The sequence below is a fragment of the Stegostoma tigrinum genome, chromosome 2, assembly GCF_030684315.1.
Source record: "Stegostoma tigrinum isolate sSteTig4 chromosome 2, sSteTig4.hap1, whole genome shotgun sequence".
NCBI classification, from domain to species: Eukaryota; Metazoa; Chordata; class Chondrichthyes; order Orectolobiformes; family Stegostomatidae; genus Stegostoma; species Stegostoma tigrinum.
The window spans coordinates 108,866,260-108,887,655 of NC_081355.1; the positions used below are offsets into that span (position 1 = coordinate 108,866,260).

General features: G+C 41.0%; 1 protein-coding gene across 5 annotated transcripts in view; it reads right to left on the minus strand.

Annotated features, from left to right (window-relative positions):
- akap9 (A kinase (PRKA) anchor protein 9) overlaps positions 1–21,396 on the minus strand; it is a 245,974-nt gene that overhangs the window by 141,227 nt on the left and 83,351 nt on the right. For all 5 annotated transcript variants that reach the window (XM_048559679.2, XM_048559688.2, XM_048559659.2 and 2 more), the window contains 5 exons: positions 20,866–20,977; positions 20,475–20,703; positions 16,608–16,689; positions 5,650–6,021; positions 4,853–5,320 (listed from right to left, as the gene is read on the minus strand). In XM_048559679.2, coding sequence (XP_048415636.2) covers positions 4,853–5,320; positions 5,650–6,021; positions 16,608–16,689; positions 20,475–20,703; positions 20,866–20,977 — 1,263 coding nt within the window. The remainder of the gene's footprint in view (positions 1–4,852; positions 5,321–5,649; positions 6,022–16,607; positions 16,690–20,474; positions 20,704–20,865; positions 20,978–21,396) is intronic.

The window sequence follows — 21,396 nt, forward strand, 5'->3', positions numbered from 1 at the left end:
ACCACAAAAAGTGTTACATCATCATCTCTTAAAGAGAAACACAAAGTTAAGCCAGCTACTTTTTCATTTCTTTCTTTGTCTTTTTAAAACATCGTTAGGTACAAGAATAATACCAGTGTATAATAAAAAGGGGAGAAATTATGATAAATGTTGACAGTGGGGATTTGTCAAGTGTAAATTGTAGATACTAAAGTGATTAAATTAATAACAAACAAACTGCTATAGAGGAGGCAGGTTGGGAGAGTGCTCCTATACACCAAGGTGATCCAGAGTGAATTTTTCAATTTATTTTCCTCATCAATTCATTCAGAGCTGTTATTACACACCTCTGGATCAAGTGCGACTTGAACCCAGGTCCCTCTGGACTACCACTGCATGGCAAGATGGCCCCTTTAACTACACTTGGAATACTATGAAGTTTTGGATTTTATCTAAGTAAAGAAATACCAATATTGGAGGGAGTCCACAGAGGGTTCTGTAGATTGGTCTCTGATATAGAAGGATTTTCCTATAAAGGGTGCTGATTTCCTAATGAGTAGTTTGGGCTTGCACTCATTGGAGTTTAGAAGAATGGGAGGTGATCTTTTGGAAGCATACAAGATTCTTAAGTGGCGTAGCTGATTAGACGCAGAGGGGTTTTAATCCCGTTGTGGGAAAATCTCTGACCTGAGGGCATAATCACAGAATATGTGATTTGTCCATTTAGGACAGAGATGAGGAAGATTTTTTTTCCACTCAGAGGGTAACAAATCAGTGGAATTTTTTTAGTGCAGATGCAAATTTAGCTATTTATTAAGTCCATGTAAGCTGAGACAGATTTTTAGATCATTTAGGGAATCAAGGGTTACTTAAAAAAAAAGGTAGAAAAGTGGAGTTAAGGATTATCAGATTTTCCATAACTTCACTGAATGATGAGAAAACTTGATGGGGTCAATGACCTATTTCTGCTCCTGATGTTATGATCAATGCTTTCTGAAAATAGACAGCAGTGGAATTCTGCAAGCAACTATCAAGAAATTAAATAAGAGAATAGAATTTGTATGCAAAATAAGGAGAAACTTAAAACTGGATGGTACAAATTTCTACAGGTATGTAAAAAGTAAAAGCTTAGCAAACAGAACTGTAGGTCCACTACTGGCAGAGACAGGAAATTTAACAGCTAGACAAAGTGCAGAAAATTTCCTTCCAAGAGAGTACTTTTTAATCTGTCTTCAGAGGAAGACACAAAAAGTCTCCCTGAAATAATTAACATTCAAGGGTCTAATGAGAGCATGGAATTGAAAGAAATTTGTACTAGTAAACAAAAACTGGAATTGGAGAAATTAATAGAACTGAAAGTTGACAAATCTCTGGGATCTGATGACTTTTACCTGAGATTGTTGACAGTACTATAGGAATACTAGATGCACTGGTGACCATCATTAAAAATTATGTTAATTCTGCAACAGTGCCTGAAGTTTGGAAATGCATGGCTACTGTTGAAAAAAACAGAGGAGGAAAGAGATAACAGGGAACTACTAACCTGTTAGCCCAATATCATTATTAGGAAAATTACCAGAATCTATTGTTCAGGATGAAATGACAATATTTAGAATATAATTGTCTGATTGTACAGAGTTATCATGGATTTATGACTTGAGATGAGGAGGAACTTTTCAGTCAGGTGGGGGTGAATTCTTGGAATTCTCTACCTCAGAGGGCTGTTGAAGCTCAATAATTAAGGGGGGTCAAGACAGATTTTGAAAGATTTTTGGTGTTAATGGCACCAACAGACACGGGGATACTGCAGAAATATGGCAATGAAATAGATGATCAGCCCTGACCTAGAATTGCAGAATATGCTTGGGTGGCTCAATGATCAGTCTTGCTCGTGTGTTCCTATATGTAGTGAATAGATAATGGGTTTTCCATAGTCATAAGGACACGTTGCTTATGGAATAAAAATATATGAATCTTATTAAAAGAACTGATTGAAGTCACTAATGTCAGGTTAGGTTAGGTTCACTAATGTCCTTCAAGGAAGGAAATCTGTCATCCTCACTTGGTCTGGCTAGGGATTGACTCTCGACTGCCCTCCGAAATGATCTAGCCAGCCAATCAGTTGTACCAATTGCGACAAAGTCTTAAAGAAATGAAACTGGACGGATCACCTGGCGTGAGCTCACAACCCGAAAACACAATTGTAGAAATAGCCCTGTCAACCCTGCAAAGTCCTTCTTCCTAACAACTTGGAGCCAAAGCCAAAATTGAGAGAACAGTCTCAGAAGTCAAGCAACAGCCTGATGTAGTCATTCTCAAGGAATCATACCTCACAGACTATGTCCCCAGACACGGCCATCACCATCCCTGGATATGTCTTGTCCCATCGGAAAGGGCAGGCCCAGCAGAGGTAGTAGCACAGTCGTAAATGAGAGGGAGGGAGTCACCCTGAGAGCGTTCAACATTCAGTCCAAACCCCATGGAGTCTCATGGTTTCAGGTTAAACATAAGCAAAGAAACTGTTCTCCCTCAGCTAATGAATCAGTATTCTTCCATTTTGAGGAACACTTGGGAGGGGGCACTGAGGGTGGTAAAAAGTATTCTGGGTGGGGAATTTCAACATCCACAACCAAGAGTGGCGCAGGAGCTGTACTACTGGTTGAGCTGGTCAGGTCCTAAAGAACACAGCTGCTAGACTGGGTCTGCAGCAGGTGAAGAAGGAATTAACAAGAGGGAAAAACATGTTGGCTGCAGATGCATCTGTCCATGACCATATTGGTAAGTGTGACCACTGCATAGTCCTTGTGGAGACAAAGTCCTGCCTTCACATTAAGAATAACCTCCAACATGTCATGTGGCACAACCACTGTGGTAAATGGCACAGACTTCAAACAGCTCTAGCAACTCAAGACTGGGTATCCATGAGGGCAATGGAGTTTACAAGCTGTAAATTCATGGCCAGGCATAACCCCAACTCAACTATTACTAATAAACCAGAGGACCAACTTTGCTTTACTGAAGAAAGCAGAAGTGTGCGTGGCTGGAGCAGCACCAGGCATACCTAAAAATGAGGTGTCAATCCCATGAAGCTATCAAACTACTTGCATGCCAAACAACGTAAGCAGCAAGTAAAACAAGAGTTAAGCGATCCCACAACCATCAGGTCAAATCTAAGCTCTGTAGTCCTGCCACATCCAGTTGTGAATTGTGGTGGACAATTAAATCCAACCCGGCCAATAACAGTCCCATCAGTCTACTTTCAATCATCAGTAATCTGATGGAAAGTAACATCAACAATGCTAACAGCAACACCCAATTGACAATAAACCACACAGTGTTACCCAGTTTGGGATCCACCAGGGCTACTCAGCTCCTGACCTCATTACAACCTTGGTTCAAACATGGACAAAAGAGCTGAATTCCAGAGGTGAGGTGAGAGTGATAGCCCTTGACATCAAGGCTGCATTCAAACACGTGTGGTACCAAGGAACCCTAGCACAACTGGAATCAATGGGGATCACAAGGCAAATACTCCACTGGTTGGAATAATACCTGGCAGATAGGAAGACAGTCATGGTTGTTGGAGGTCAGTCATCTCAGTTTCAGGACATCTCTGCAGGAGTTCCTCAGGATACCGCCCTAGGCCCAAACATTTTCAGCTGCTTCAGCAGTGATCTCCCCTCCATAAGATCAGAAGTGGGGATGTTCACTGATGATTGCAGAGTGTTCAGCGCCATTCGCAACTCCTTAGATACTAAAGCAGTCCACGTTCAAATGCAACAAGATCTGAACAATATTCTGGCTTGAGCTGACAAGTGGCAAGAAACACAAATAGCCACACAAATGCCAGGCTGTAACTATCACCAATAAAAGGCAATCTAACAACCGCCTCTTGACATGCAATGGTGTTACCATTACTGAATATCTCACTATCGGCATCCTGGGGGTTACCATTGACCAGAAATTCAACTAGAGTTACCATAAAAATACAGAGGCTACAAGAGCAGGTGCCAAGCTAAGAATACTGTGGTGAGTGACTCTTCCAAGGCTGCCCACTATCTACAAGGCACAGGTGAGGAGAAGTAATACTCACCACTTGCCTGTATTGGTGCAACCCCAACAACATTCAGGAAGCCTGACACCATCCAGGATAAAGCAGCCCGCTTGATTGCCACTACATCCACAAACATCCAGTCGTTCTACCACAGACACTCAGTAGTAGCATGTTCTATCTACAAGGTGCACTGCAGAATTTCACTAAAGATCCTCAGACAGCACCTTCCAAACCCATGACCACTTCCATCTAGAATGAAAAGGGCAGCAAATACATGGGAACACCACCACCGTCAATTTTCCTTCCCAGCCAATCATCCTTACATGGAAATATATTGCCATTCCTTAACTGTCACTGGACGGTATCCTGGAATTGTCACCCTAATGGCATTGTGGGTCCATTCACTGCAGATTGACTGCAGCAGTTAAGAAAGCAGCTTGCCACCACCTCTCAAGGTTAACTAGGGGCATACAATAAATGGTCATCCAGTGATGCCTACGTCCTGCTAATGTATAAAAGAAAAAGTGCCTAATTCATGAAAACGTAACAACATCAAATGCATCAACAAATCATGTAAGATGTTAATCTATTCATATTTTCACACAGACACATGGTTTCATTATCAGCCTGGCAACGTACTGGAAAACATGATCCAAAAATTGAACATGATACAACGTCTGGTATGATATTTTGAATATGAGATTAAGTTATTTGATAGGTACTAGATCTGATCTGACCTGTGCTGTCACATACATGTAAGTACTAGAAAGGAACTGCTGCAAGGTTTTCATTATTTATTCCACAGAAGTGGAAACTCACCTGTACAACTTCATGCATCTCCAATTCAGTAGTTTCTACTTTACTTTCATTACTAGTTTCCTTCAAATTCAGACTTGAATGTTCTTGAACATAAGAATCTTTGAACAATTGCTGGTTAGCTTTCAACACTTCTTCCTGCAAAGGCACATCTGTAACTATACCATCATTTTCCAATTTATATTCTGTCTTGTAATTCTCCAATCGTCTTTGCATAGCTTGAATTTCAGCATCCTTCTGTTTCAAGGAATTCTGAAGTTTCTCTTTTTCTTCTGAAAACAGATTTTCTAATCTTTTTCTGTCTGCATCAAATTGAACCTGGAGATCTTGCTTCATAGTACTCAACCTCTGCTCCACTTCATTCTCCAATTCTCCACTTATTTGACATGGATTAGGCTTTTCTTGCAGGTCCCTTGTCATCCTAGCCATCTCTGACTTTTGAGCAAACCGTACAGACATGTGTACGATTACCTACAAAACAAATGAAACTGTATTGGACTAAAATACCTATTTAAAAAGCATACACAGTCATACATCATAGATCAAATTATTTTAACATTTCTATTTTTGAGAAATCATTTTTGACATTCTCAGAGTCAAAAACAGCGAAGTATCAGCTACTGCTAACTGTCATTTTAGACTTAGGCGCTGTAGTGAGTAAATTATAAGGCAAGAGAAAAATATAGTGCAGATAGCTAGCAGAGGGAACTTTAAAACCAACCTCTCCAACTCATGTCAAACCACTAATTTTGCTAAATCTTTTGCGTCGTGCTATATTCTTGCTAAACTTTAGTGTTTACCTTTGCAATTTCTTCCTGCACGCGATCTTCATATTGTTTCTTTAGAAGATGTATAACTTGACTAGATTCACTCTTTTGCCCTTCATTCTCGTGTAATACATCTGTAAGAGTAACTTCATCCAGGGCCCTCAAAGTGGGATCTCCCCCAGCATACTGGGTAGGTTCCTCTCCAAATATTTCCACCTGTTGATTGTACTGTGTTCTTATTTCAGTTTCCATATGCTCTGGTTTGTCATTATGTTGTTCCTTCAAATCAATTTCCTCTTGATTCTTGGCACACATACTTTTCCCAAAATATTGTAGCTGTTGTGAAAGTCCAAGCTGTTTCACGTTCCATTGTTTCCCTTGAGTGCCACTGAACTTTGCCTCATCCTATATTTTTTAAAAAATTGCTCCATTAGTTGCATAAGTTGTTTGGTGTTTTAGTACTCATGATGCTCTTTACAAAATTGATATTTACATAGAGCTAAGGCAAGGGTCTAAGTGTTGATTTAAATTGTTTCAATTTCCAACTTGGAAGGCTGTTGCATTAATACTGGTTCATTAGAAGCAGTACAACATTATCCTCAGGACAGATTATCTGACAGAAATGTAACATCAAAGCCACTAAAACCAATTTGAAACATGTAATTTTACTAATCATTTGGTTAACCATTTAGCAAATGCTTTTGTAACACAGGTTAACCAATATATAGATGATATAACAGCTTCATTTATATTTAAGAGCAATTATTAACACAACACAGCACAATTGCTAATGCACATTATCCATAGCCACAGGAATTCAGCAGCCAACACTGGTTGCTCTTCACAGAAAATCAGCATTGAATGATAGTCTTTGTTTATGTCTTTGACACAGCAAGCTTGGGCTAGCAAGTGGCAGCTAACATTTAAGTCAACCGATGACGAGCTTTAACACAAAAACCCAGCTTTCTGTTCCAGGAAAAGACGTATGAAATCTATTCAGATCGACTAGAAATTAACAATAAATGGGGCTCTGTCAGAGTTGCCAATATCCTGAATGCATCTGAATACACGGTTGATTCTCATTACTATTTCTGGGACACTATTTGGTGCCGAATGGTTGCTGTGCTTTCCAACAAAAATTCAACTCAGAAGCAAGTCAATCTGTGGAACATTTTAAGACAATCAAGTGCAATAAAATCATCTACATATTTGGAAGGCTGTGCACAAGACATTCTGTCTTGAGTGAGCACTTACTATCATGTAACCCAAACCATTCACCACAATAGCGCCACTTCCAAACTAAAGTGCAAGATTTATCAAAAACCTACCTACATATCGGAAGGTGGCCTGGACAGTCATAGGAACAGGAGTACATCATTCAGCCACTCAAGGCTGTTTTGCCAGTCAATCAGATCATGACTGACTGATCTCAGGCTGACTCCATGTACAGGCAGCCCCTGCACTACAAATAGGTTATGTTCTTGAGTCTGTTTGCAAGTCACTTTGTACAGTCAGAACACAATGCAGGTAAATATTAAATAGCCGTTTGTAACTACAAGGAAATGGTCACATGTTGAATCTTTAATATTAGTTTACACCTATATGAGATTCATGTTCACAAGAATGGGCATTCATATGTCACACATTCATAAAATGGGGAACCCTTTTACCCGCCTTTGGCCATATCTTTTATACCTTTGTTTAACCAAAATTTATCTGTCTCGGATTTAAAAATAACAACTAATCCGGTCGAAACTTATACCATCCTTTGTATGTAGAAGTGCTTCCTAACATCTTTCCTGAATGAGATAGCAAGAAATGCAGATGCTGAAATCAGAGTCAACAGAGTGTGGAGTTGGAGGAACACAGCAGGTCAGGCAGCAACAGAGGAACAGAGCAACAGTCGGGTTGGGAACGTTCATCAGTCCTGACCCAAAACAGCGACTTTCTTGTTCATCTGATGCTGCAAATCTTTCATGAAAGGTCTGGCCCTTTATTTTTGGACTGTGTCCCCTAGTTATTGAATCTCCAGCCAATGGAAATAGTTTATCCTTATTCACCCAGTCTTTTCTTGTAAATATCTTGAGCACCCCTTAACCTTGTAAATTCTAACACAATAAAGGCCTAATTTGTATAATCACTTTTCACAACTTCTGCCCTCAAGTCCAGGTACTCCCTCCAAGGCTAATATATTCGTCCTGAGGTGTGGTGCCCAGATCTGCTCACAGTACTCCAAGTTGGGTCTAACCAAGGTTTTGTATAGCTGCAGCATAATTTCTGTGTCTTTATACTCCAGTCCTCCAGATATAAAGGAAAGCATTCCGCTAGCTTTCTTGATCATTTTCTGCGTTTGTTTGTGGCAATTTATTGATGTCTGTACCTGAAACTTAAGTCTCTTTGTTGACATTGGTAAGGAAGACAATACCAAAAGTTTGATCCAGTATCCATTTAAATAGTACTATACTTTTGCACAAAGTTTACATTTGAGATTTAAATGGGAATACAGAATGGTAATGTTTGAATAGTCTAATTTCTGTTTAGATCTCAAATGGATATGGAGTTTTACAAAGAAAAACTTCACTGCAATTGTGGGAACAAGATCTGGCCTGGAAAAAGAGTGAGCTTGCCACAGCTAGACTTCAAGATAAAAATAAAGAACTGCGGACGCTGGAAATCTGAAACAAAAAAACCCAGAAAGCACTGGAGAAACCCAGATTTGGCAGTATCTGTAGAGAGAAAAGCTAAGTTAGCATTTCAAATCCAGTGACCCACTTGTTAGAAATGAAGACAGCTGGAAGAGATAACAAGGTGTAGAGCTGCATGAACACGGCAGGCCAAGCAGCATCAGAGGAGCAGGACGACTGATGTTTTGGGCCTAGACCCTTTTCCATTTTCAGGAGGGAGGTCTAGGCCCGTAACGTCAGCCTTCCTGCTCGGCCTGCTGCATTCATCCAGCTCTACACCTTGTTATCTCAGATTCTCCAGCATCTGCAGTTCCTACTATCTCTGAAACAGCTGGAAGAGGGTGGTTTTTATGCTGATGATGAGGTTGCGGGCTTTGGACGGGCTATTAGAGTACAAGGAGACGGTACCCAGATGGTGAGAGAGAGTGAAAAAGGGTAAGTAAACAAAAAGTGATTTCTGATAAGTTGCAAGACAGAAAATTGCTGGCTAGGGTGCTGATGAGAATGTAAATCGTTGAAAATTTGTTGGATGTGCTGGGATCAGTCTTGAGAGAACAGGAACTAGGAGTATAGGGGAAGGGAACAAACAAGGACGAGGGTGCTCATGTTCTGAAACTGTTAAACTCAATGTTGAGTCCTCAAGGCTATAAGGTACCTAGCTAGAAAATGAAATGTTGCTCCTCGAGATTGTGTTGAGCCTCACTTGAGCACCGCAGTAGGCCTGAGACAGAACGTTGGTATGGTTCATGGCGTTGAAGTGGCAGGCAACTAGAAGCTTAGGCTCACTATGATGGACAGAGTATTGGTGTTGGTCACGCAGTCTGTGTTCCATCTTCACAATGTACAGTAGACTGCATTGATAGCAGCTAGATTGAATGAATTGCAGGTAAATTGCTGGTTCACTTTAGGCATGTCTGGGAAGCAAGTGTTGCAACTTCTATAATTGCATGAGAAGGCACTGTTGGGATGTGGAGAGGTGTTGCAATTGGAAGAGGAGTGAATCAGTGTGAGTCTCAGAGGGAATGGTCCATGTGGAATGCTGACTCGGGATGAAAGGGAAATGTGTCTGGTGATGGCATCCCACTGAAGATGACTGAAATGGTGGCTTACAATCCTTCGGGGACGTGGAGACTGATAGGGTGGAATGTGAGGATTGGGGTACCCTATTGCTGTTGCGGAAGGGAAAGGTGGCAGTGTGTGCACAACAGCAGGAAGTAGGTCAGATGCATCTGAAGTCCCTGTCAACCAGGGTAGTGGGGAATCCTTGGCTGTAGAAAATGGCAGACATTTCCCAAGGTGGCATCATCAGAACAGGTGCAATGGAGTCTGAGAAATAGGGATATGGTCAACAGTGTACCCCCAGAAGTGGAAACAGGACGTCGAGGATGGGAGGGGAGGAATCAGAAATGAATCAGGCAAGATAAAAGCTGGGTGGAAGAAAAATTGATACATTTTTCCAATTCCAGGCAAAAAGAGGGAAGTAACACCGATCATCATCAATACACCGGACGAAGAGTTGTGGGGAGGGACCAGAGTATGGCTGCAACAAGGAATGTTCCCTGTAATCCACAAAAGTAACAGGCATAGCTGAGGCATTGCTGGCACCCATAGACACACCTTTAACCCCTCTCACTTTCTTCAGGTTAAAGGAGAAGCCAGTCAAAGCAAGGACGATCTTGGCCAGGTGGAGGAGAGAGGTGGTGGACATGGACAGTTCAAGTCTACTCTAATGGGCCTTTCCATGGCTTGCCATCTTACTGTGGTTAGATGCTTGAGTGCGTTGTTGATCCTGACAGCCAAGCCATTAGGATTTTCAATTCTTGGCAGTGAAGTTGGAGGTGAGGAACCAGACAAAGCACATTCTGAAAGAAGTATTCAATGGCAATTTAGAAAGATGATATTGATGTGTTAGGACAGCCGGTGCCAAAAAAAGTCAGCTTTTAAATTCTCTGTCAGAAATGTCTGTTTTCCTTAAATGAGGACTCCCCTCCACCGTAACTGAGTGTGTCCTCGGCCATCCCTGACCATTTCCCACACTTCTGCCCTCATCCCTTCCCTCTCTTGTCATCATAACAATACAATACTTCTGGTTCTCAATTTCCACCCCACTAGCATTCAAAGATCATAAACCACTATTTCCACCAACACCACAAATCCTCCACCATTCCCACGTTAGCATTCCGAAGGGTCTTTTCCCTCTGGGACACTCTGATCCGATTCTCAAAACCCAACACTTCTCTACAGAATCACTGCACCTTATCATGCTATCACAGAAGGTGCTACATTTGTCTGTTTACTTTTCCCCCCTCATAACCCAAGGCCCCAGATACACCACCCAGTTAAAGCAGCTATTTACCTGCACTTCATTCAGTCTAGTCCGACTGTGGTCGCTGCCTACAATACAGGCTCCTCTATGCTGGGTGGTGATGAAATGCAGACCGAGTGATTGTTTTGCTGAGTACCTAATCTCTGTCCATAAAAATGGCTCTGAGCTTCCAGCTGCCTGCCACTTCAATTCACCACTATGTTCCCATGCCAACATGTGTCTTTCAGGCCCATTGCAATTCTCCAGCAAGGCTCAACGTAAACAGGAGGAGCAATACCTCATCTTTCAGCTAGATCCCTTACAGCCTTCAGGGTTCAACATTGAGCTTAACAATTTCAGAATGTGAACATCCTCTTCTTTGTTCCCTTTCCCCATACCCACTATGTCCTGTCCTATATGATTTGCTGCAAGCACAGCCAACCATTTTCAACCATAGTGGTTAAACCTGAAACACTATGTTAGTGTTTCCCCACCCTCTTCCACCTCCTCTAACCAAACATAAAAGCACTGCATTGTGTTAAGGCAAGGTAAAAGTTCTTTTTTTAAAAGTGTAAAAGGGCAGAGATGGCATTTAGGGTGGTGGTATGCTCCTCCTATCAGATGTGGGAAATCAGGGAGCAGTCTAGTGGCTCTGACAACTATATCTGCAGGAAGTGTGACCAGCTGCAGCTCCTCATAGACCAAAGTGTTTGATTGGAGAAGCAGTTGGACACACTGCGGTGCACTCAGGGGCAGAAGAATAATAGATTATAGCTTTAGGGAGGTGCTCACACCACAGATAGGTGGGTGACCACCAGGAGAGGCAGGTAGGTAGTTCAGGAGTCTCCTGCAGCTATTCCTCTTTCAAACAGGTATACCGTTTTAGATATCGTCGGGGGCATAGCTTCTCAGGAGACAGTAATCCAGGAGCCAGGCCTGTAGCACCACACCTGGTTTTGCTATACAGCAGGGTATGGCAAAGTCTAGGCAAGCGATAGTAGCAGGTGACTTGATAGTCAGGGGCACAGACAGGCATTTCTGTGACCGTGAATGAGACTCTAGGATGGTTTGTTGCCTCCCTGGTGCAAGGGTTCTTGATGTCTCTGAGGAGGTACAGGACATCCTGAAGTGGGAAGGAAAAGAGCCAGAAGTCATTTTCCACACTGGAAGAATGAACAGGTCCTGAGAAAACAATTCAGGGAGTTAGGTAGGGAGCTAAAACGCAGGACTACCCGAGTAATATTCTCAAGATTACTACCTCTGCCACGGATTAGTGAGGCAAGGAACAGAACAAGAGCGCAGTTGAACATGTGGCTACAGAGATGGTGTAGGAGGGAGGGCTTTAGATATATGTATCATTGGGATGTCTTTTGAGGAAGTTGGGATCTGTATAGCAAGGTCGGGTTGCACCTGAACTGGAGGAGCACCAATATCCCAGGTGGGAGGTTTGCCAGAGCTCTTTGGGAGCATTTAAACTAGTATGGCAGTGGGTTGGGAATGGAAATAGTAGGCCAGTAAGTGCAGGGCCTGGGTACAAAAGTGTGACAGCGATATGCACAGCACAGAGTAAAAGCAAGCAGAGGGAAGTCACGGGGCTCAGAGGAACTGGAATGCCTTTAATTCAATGCAAGTAGTATAGCAGGTAAGTCAGATGAACTACAAGTATGGTTTACTGCACGGTATTCTGATGTTACTGCCACTACAGAAATTGGTTAAAGGAAGGACAGCACTGGCAGCTTAACATTCCTGTATTTCGCTGTTTTAGATAGGACAGAAAGGGAAACAAAAGGGGTGGGGGAGTTGCACTGCTGATTAGAGATCACATCACAGCTGTGTTGAGGGAGGACACATTGGAGGGATCTTGCAGTGAGGCATTATGGGTGGAGCTCAGGAATAGGAAGAGTGAAATTAGAGTTTTGGGAGTTTCGAAAGACCTCCCAACAGTCCACGGGAGACAGAGGAGCAGATATGTAGTCTACCTCTGGCACCTTTTAAAGACTAATTGACAAAATACAGGACATGCATACCCCTGCAAAACTAAAGGACAGGAATGGCAGGATTCAACAACCATAGATGGCAAGGGAAATTTCAAGGTTAATCAAAAGTAAAAGGGAAGCATACGACAAGTTTAGGCAGCTACAAACTGATGAAGTCCTGGAGGAGAACAGAGAAATTAGCAAGGAATTTAAATGCACAATTAGGAAGGCAAAAAGGAGTCATGAAATGTCTTTAGCCAACAGGTTCAAAGAGAGACCCAATGCTTTACATGCATGTGTTAGGAGAAAGAGGGTAACAATGGAAAGAGTAGGCCCACTCAAGGACGAAGGTGGGAAGTTATACATCGAGCCACAGGAAGTGGGGGGAGATCCTGAATGAGTACTTTGTATCGGTTTTCTTCAAGGAGAAGGACATGACTAATGTTGGAGATCAGGGATGTGTGTGAATATTTTAGAAAATGTTAACATATTGAAATAGGAAGTTTTGGGAATCCTAAATTGCATTAAGATAGACAAGTCCCCAGGACCAGACGGGATCTACCCCAAGTTGCTCAGATAGGCAAGGGAGGAAATAGCTGGTACATTAGCAGAGATCTTCACATCCACATTGAGCACAGGTGAAGTTCCAGAGGACTGGAGATTAGCAAATGTTGTTCCCTTGATAAAGAAAGGATGCAGGGATAGTCCAGAAAACTATAGGCTGGTGAGCTTGACATCTGTGATGAAGAAGCTCTTAGAGAAGATACTGAGGGACAAAATATATACATATTTGGAGGAAAATGGACTAATTAGTGACTGGCAGCATGGTTTTGTCCAGACAAGGTCATATCTCACCAACCTGAGTGGTGTTTTGAAGTGGCAATGAGGATACTTCAGTGGTGGGCACATTATTGGAAAGGGCTCTGAGAGATCGGATTTATGAACACTTGGAAAGGCACAGTTTGATTCGTGATAGCATGGATTTACGAGGGGTAGATCATGCCTCACAAACCTTATTGGATTCTTTGAAGAGGTGACCAAACAGATGGGTGAAGGTAGAGCAGTGGATGTGGTATGCATGGATTTAAGTAAGGCATCTGACAAGGTTCCCCATGGTAGGCACATGCAGAAGGTAAGGAGGCATGGGATAGGAGGAAATATGGCAGATTTGATTCAGAACTGGCTGATCCTTAAAAGATAAAGGGTGATAGTGGACAGAAAATATTCAACATAGGGCTCAGTTGTGAGTAGTGTACCCCAAGGATCAGTTCTGGGTTCTCTTCTATTTGTGCTTTTTGTAAATGATTTGGATGAAGGAGTGGAAGGGTGGATTAGTAGGTTCACAGATGATACGAAGGTGGGTCGCGTTTTGCACAGTGCAGAGGGCTGTTCTAGGTTACGAAGGGGCATTAATAGAATGCAGATAGGATGCAGAGTTGGGCTGAGAAGTGGCGGATGGAATTTACCCCTGAAAAGTGTGAGGTGATTTATTTTAGAAGGACAAACTTGAAAGCAGCATACAGGGTTAATGGAAAGATTCTTGGTAGTGTGGAGGAGTAGCGGGATCTTGGGGTTCATGTTCACAGTTCCTTGAAAGCCACCACCCAGGTGGATAGAGTTGTTCAGAAGACGTATGCTGGGCTAGTTTTCATTAATAGAGGGATTGAGTTCAAGAGTCGTGAAGTTATCCTCCAGCTATACAAAAGCCTGGTTCAGCCACATCTGGGAGTATTGTGCCCAGTGCTGGTCGCCTCATTACAGGCAAGATGTGGAAGTGTTGGAAAAGGTGTAGAGGAGATTTACCAGAATGTTGCCTGGAACGGAGAAAAGGTCTTACGAGGAAAGGGTGCGAGAGCTAGGGCTTTTCTCTTTAGAATGACGAAGGATCAGAGATGACTTGACTGACGTACACAAAAATATCAGAAGTATAGATACAGTGAACAGCCAGAGACTTTTTCCTAGGGTGGAGGTAGCTATTATGAGGGGGCACAGTTTTAAAGTGAATTGATGTAGAAATAGGGGAGACAGAGGTAGATTCTTTACTCAGAGTGGTAGGGGCGTGGAATGCATTGCCAGAGAGGGTAGTGGAGTCGGCCTCATTGGGGGCATTTAAGCAGCTATTAGATAGGCATATGGATGATAGCATAAGGTAGGGGTGAAGGTTAGATAGATCTTTGGTTTAGGATAAAAGTTCGGCACAACATCATGGGTCAAAGGGCCTGTACTTTGCTGTATTTTTCTATCATAATTGATGAGGGAAAGGCTGTGGAATGTAGTATATATGGACTTTACTAAGGCAGTTGATAAAATCCCACATGGCAGTTTGGTAGAAAAACTAAAATCACAAGGGATTTGGGGTGGCCAGGATAGATGGATAGAAAACTGCCATGGTAGTGGTGGAAGGATGTTTTTCAGAATGGAGATCTGGAAATACTGGTGCTCCACAGGGGACAGTCTTAGGTCCTTTGTTGTTTGTAGTACATATAAATGATCTGGAGGAAAACGTGGATGGCTTGATAAGCAAGTTTGCTGATGACATGAAAATTGGTGGAATTGCTGATTGTGTCGACGATTGTGAAAGTATACAACAGGACATAGATAGATTGGCGACTTGGGCACAGAAATGGCAGATGGTGTTTAATCCAGACAAATGCAAGATGTTGCATTTTGTAGGATCAAATTTGGGTGTGAATTATATTGTAAATGGCAGAACCCTTTGAAACACTAACATTCAGACGGATTTGGTGTGCAGGTCCACAGTTCTCTAAAAGCGGCGACACAGGTGGCCAAAGGGATTAAGGCAGCATATGGCATGCTTGCCTTCATAGCCGAGGCATGGAGAGCAGCAAAGTACTCTTATCCAGTTCTCAAAATGGCTTAAAAGACATCAGTCTCACAACTGGTAACCTGGTTTCAGCTAAAGGGAAACAAATGAAGAATACACAAGTTTATAATTGAGCTACACGAAAGTAGGAACATTCAGGACAGTGTATGAGAAAAGTAAAAGTAAAAGAACTAATAAAATAGATGTCATGGTGTAAAATAAACCATTTTCATCAACAGCTGAAATTGTAATCATTGGATCTACATTACATGTTATTACCATCTCTAGCCATATTTGCTATCATTTTCCTCAAAACATTTTATTCAAATACTACATTGACAAGATAAACTATCACTACAGTAAGAAACCAAACAGGTGTACCCTTAGAGGCAGCTAAAGATTCATATTACAGTAGTGACAGGCAATAAGCAAAGTACAAGAACCTGTCCAATCACCTATCCTTAACATTTAGTGGCATTACCAAAAGCTGAAAGCCCCAGTAAATCACCATTGATCTGAAGCATAGCCAGACTAGACACAAATAAGGTGGCTACAAACCCAAGGCAGAGTCTGGATATTCCACAGTGAGTTGCTCACCTCTGGCATCCCCATTTTTCCATCCACAAGGCACAGGCCAGGAACGTGAATGGAATACTCTGCACCTGAGAGAATGCAGTTTCAAAAACACTAAACAAGCTCAACTCCATCAAGAACAAAGCAATTCACTATAAAGCATCCCATTCACCATAACTGCAAAGTGATTGCAAAGTATCAAGGCTCCTGCAACAGTACACCTTCCAAATATGAGACCTTTATCACCGAGAAACAGAACAGCAGCAGATGCCTGGGAACATCACCCCCAGATCCCATTCAATTTACACACACCCCGATTTGGGAATATATTCCTTCATCACTGCTGGTCAAAATTTGGAAATTACTATCTGACGGCACTGCGTCCTCTCCACATGGACCTTAATGGTTAAAGATCGTGGTTCATCATCGCTTTCTTGAGGACTACTGACGATGGGCAATAAAGACTCACGTTGCCAGCAATACCCACATCTTGAAAATGAATACATTTATAGAAACCATGTCCAATAATTCCTCCAAGTTACATCTGTCATAACTGAATGCTGTAAATATACAAGATTAATTTGTCCATTTCTTAATCCATCAAGTAAATTTATATTTTGTTGGATTACCTTAAATGCCATGACGTTTTGTTGGTCAACATCATCAGTGCAATTTCCAGCTAATTGTTCATCATGGACAATTACTTCAGATCTAAATGAAAAGGATAGAGAAAACAGACAACCATATAAATCAGGCTGAATTCAATCACTCTATTTAGCTACCATCAATTCAGGAATCTTTGCATATTTATCTTTTCTCTTCTAACTCAGGCTTTAAACTATTTGGCCAAGCTTTAGCTATTTTCACTAATCAATCTCTCTCCCTGTGCCTACATTCATTGTGAGTATGATTAAATCTATATAAATACTATTGGTTATTGTTTAGTTAGGTTTATTCAGTAATAGTGGCATTCATTAATATTCAAAGTTGAAGATACAAGCCTATGTACATGCAAAGTTTACTATAACTATTCACATTCTAGTTTCTAAACAGTGGAAGATAGTATTCAAAACATTCCAATTTTAAAAACTTATAAGATGCATCAACAGACAATTAATTTCAATCAAAAACTTGTGCAATGTGAGAACATTTGAAAGATCAGAATGTAACGAGTATACAAAGTTCCTTTTATTCACTTACAGGATAAAAACATTGTCAATAAACGCAATTTTCCTAGCTGCAATGGGGGGATTTGAACTCGTATCTTAGTATAATTAGTCTAGAATTCTGGATCACTAGTCCGCCCAAGTGCCAGAAGGACCAATGCTCGGACCTCAACTCATTCCAATTTATATAAGTGACATGAATGAAAGGACCGAAAAGTTGCATCCATTATTTTACATTGCCACTCTTTGTTCCAAAATGTACCCCTCACGATTCCCTCCCTTCAGCTTGTTCTACCAATTCTGTCAACTTGTGTATGCACTCTTGAAGTCCAGCATTATCCTCCTCACAGTTCATAATACTTACAAGTTTTTTGACATCTGTAAAGGTTGAACCCGTGCCCTTCATGTCAAAATCGAGGTCATTAACATATATCAAAAAATGAGGTTATCGTGGAACCAACCCATAGGCAATATCACTGCACACATACCTCCAGACTGAAAATATTCACCAAGGCTCTATTCCCTATTACTTAATCACATCCTATCAATAAGCTCATTCAATAAGCCTCAATTTTATTGATCGGACAAAAAATTTTATCAAAAATGTTTTGGAAGTCCATATGAACGTACAACTCCATGACAGCTTCCAAATGCTTTAACTCTACCACCTGAAAGAACAAGGGCAGCAAATGCACAGGAATATACCATCTGTAACTTCCTCTCCAAGTCACACACAGGCCTGAACATTGAAGTATTTCATAACTTCTTCACTGCTGCTCAGTCAAATCCTGAAGCTCCATCACCTGTACTGCTATAAGTGCATCCCCATCAGGTGGACTACCTCAGTTCTAGAAGGCAGTGTGTCACCACTTTCTTAACGATAAATTAGAATGGACATAAATGCTACTCTTATCTGCAATACTCATATCCCAAGAACAAAAATTAAAACACATCAACCACATTATCCTCATTCATAATTTCTTACCAAAAAACTCAAATGAGTTAAACAGTTAGACCTTAACAAATCTTGTATTTTCCTACTTAATCCACACTTGTGCAACTGATGTGGAGGTACCACTGTTGGACTGCGGTGGACACAACACGAGGTTATAGTCCAACAGGTTTATTTGACAACACAAGCTTTTGGAGCCTCAGTCCTTCTTCACGAGTTAGGTGAATATTAATCAATTAAAAGCTTCTAACTGATTAAAGATTTAACAGCATCTTAGGTTTGTTTAGCACATCCTCATACAATGGTCTTGGATCTTTTACCTATAAATTCAATAACTCTCCCTAACACCTGAAGGAGGACTGAGGCTCTGATAGCTTATGTTTTCAAATAAACCTGTTGGCTATAACCTGGAGTTGTGTGATTTCTGACCTTGTCCACTCCAGTCCAACACCAGCACCTCCACATCAGGGATTCTATTTCATGTTAGCTACGGTTTCTTTTCACAGTCTCGTTGCCTTTCATAATTATAATCCAGCAATGAGGCTGGATCAATCATTAAGAGAAAAATCATGTTTTCTTTTAACGTCTTCCAAGCATCACTGACTATCCCAGCATTTATTATCATTAACTTTTAAAAGAAAATTCATAGGGTGTGGTCAACATTTGTTGTGAATTCCTCACTGCTTTCAAATCGAGTGACTCGACTGGCCATTTCACAGACCAGTTAACAATCAAGAACATTACTGTGGATCTGGAGTCACATGTAGGACAGACCAGTAAGGGCAAGATCTTAAGACATAGGAATTGAAATAGGTCATTCAGCCACTAAGTTTGCTCCGCCTTTCAAAGAGATCATGGCCAATCTAAGATGCTGCTTGGCCTGCTGTGTTCATCCAGCCCCACACTTTGCTAATAACACTCAACTCTACTTTCGTGCCTCTTCACCATAACCCTTGATTCCCTTACTGGTTAAAAATATGCCTGTCTCAGCATTGAATATACTTATTTCCACTGATTCTAAGCCTCAGAGGAATTTCCTCCTCATTGCTGTTTTAAATATGCAACCCCCGCTGTGATTATGTCCTCTGGTCCTAAGCTGTTCAATAAGAAGAAACAACCTTTCCGAATTTGCCTACAAATTTTGTAGTGTATTTTTCCTCAGTAAGGACACCAAAACTGCTCACAGTAACCTAACTGAGATCTGACTAGTGCTTTATACAGTTTTATCAAGACTTCCCTATTTTTATACTCAATTCCTTTTGAAATAAAATCTAATGTTCCATTTGCATGCCCCATGGCCTACAGAGCTCAGACGTTAGATGTTTGTGATTTGCAGACAAAGACTCCCATATCACTCTGTATTGTATTTTCTGCAGTCTTTCTCCATCCGATAATATTCAGCTCCTCTTCTCTTCCTGCTAAAGTGCATAACCTTACAATTCCCCACATTATATTATATCTGACATTTTATTGCCCACTCACAACTTATCTATATCCCTTTGAAGGGTGTGTGTGTCATCCTCATCACTTGCCTTCCCATCTATTTTTGTGTCATCTGCAAAAATAGCTATTATACATTCACCTTTCTTATCTAAGTCATTAATATTGTAAAAAAATTGTGAACCTAGCACTGATTCCTGTAGTACATAGGCAGTTACAGGTTGTCATCATGAAAATGCTCTTTATGCTGTATGGAATATGCTGTATTTGTAAAGTGGAGATCAACTGACTGCATTAACTTCTGGCATGAAATCAAGGTCTGGCATGAAGTTTGCTTCCGGTAATCATTAATTCATAATCTCTGGCAATCTTGATTCCAAGCCCGCAACAAGATTAATGTGGGGTGAAAATACTGTGTAAAGGAAATGAACGGACAAAAATCTCCAAGATCAGGTTCCTGATATGATGAAATATTACATTCCTAAGACTCTTAAGACTACAGTTGTTATTACATTTGTAATAAATACACCATATGGGTAGCAGCCCAGAAGCGGAGAAATTAGCAGAATTTGGATTATTGTCTAGTTAATTACAAGGGCTGGAAAACAGAGAGCTAGCTGTGCAAGACGATCAAAAAATTATTGATGTTGTCAGGAGACATCTGACCAATCACTGGGCCTCAAGGAAGTTGGTTTACTTTATCAGACATGCCAATTGCTTATTGGAGAGAAGGCAGTTTCAGCATCCCAGAGCCAGTCACGTGCGAAGCAAGTATATAAGCAGGATGTAGGGGTTCCAACCTGTCATGTTCCCAGTACCTTAGATCAGTGACGATGCCACAATGCTAATGCTGATTTTTATTGATCCTTGGACATACTTACCTAAATGTTTTAAAGTATAGTATTCTAATACAAGTTGTGAATAAAATTGGATCATACCTGCATTGGGAAAGTAAGCTAGTTAAGTTCTGTAGGTTTTCCTGTGGAGAGAAGACCTCTGCTATATACTTCTCCATTTCCTTGCATTGTTGGTCATGAGAAGTCCTCAGATCATTTATTTCTTCTACATGTTGGTTCTCTAACTCAACCGTCTGTTGGCAAAATTCCAGCTTTAGCTTTTCAATATCTTCAAATTGAGCTGATTGGACCAGTGACTGCTCCTTAAGGTCTAAACAACACATAGGTAAGAAAAGTGGTTTATTGCATTCCTTCAATTAATGATGGAAGCTTTTAATTTACTTCACTCCAGTACACTTTGCAATTTTACATTTACAAACTGCAGTTTTCACTTCAAGTACATTCAGTTGCTAAATAAAGTTACATAGCATACCATTAAGGTCTTGGGAACTAGCACATGGACTTTCTATTTGCATTCGTAAACTAGCATTTTCTTCTTGACTTTGAAATTGCAAATTTACGTAAGTAGTCTGGAGTTCTTCAATCTGTAATTACAAAAAGTGAAACAAGGTTTTCCATTTATTGCACATATATTGACATCATAACTTTAAAATAATTAATTTTAGTTTCTTGATGACTAAATTCTCTCAAAATCTTGCCATACTTTACACACTATTATAACTTAGATGGCACTTTTGACAACCTCAAGTCATCCAAAAATGCCTTGAACATAAGGCTAGATGCAGGAATGCTTACACTGTGTTCAGCAACTCTTCTGATACTGTAGTAAGCCGTAACTGGTCCAGCATAACGTCAACAACATTCAAATTTGAGCTGTCGTGCTGTGCAAATGCTAGGCAACGCCTATCTGTGACAAACATAAATCTAAACATGCTTATTGAGGGTCAAGGGAATGACCATCAATAAATTCCCTCCTGACATATAAATGCAACGGCTAAGAGAA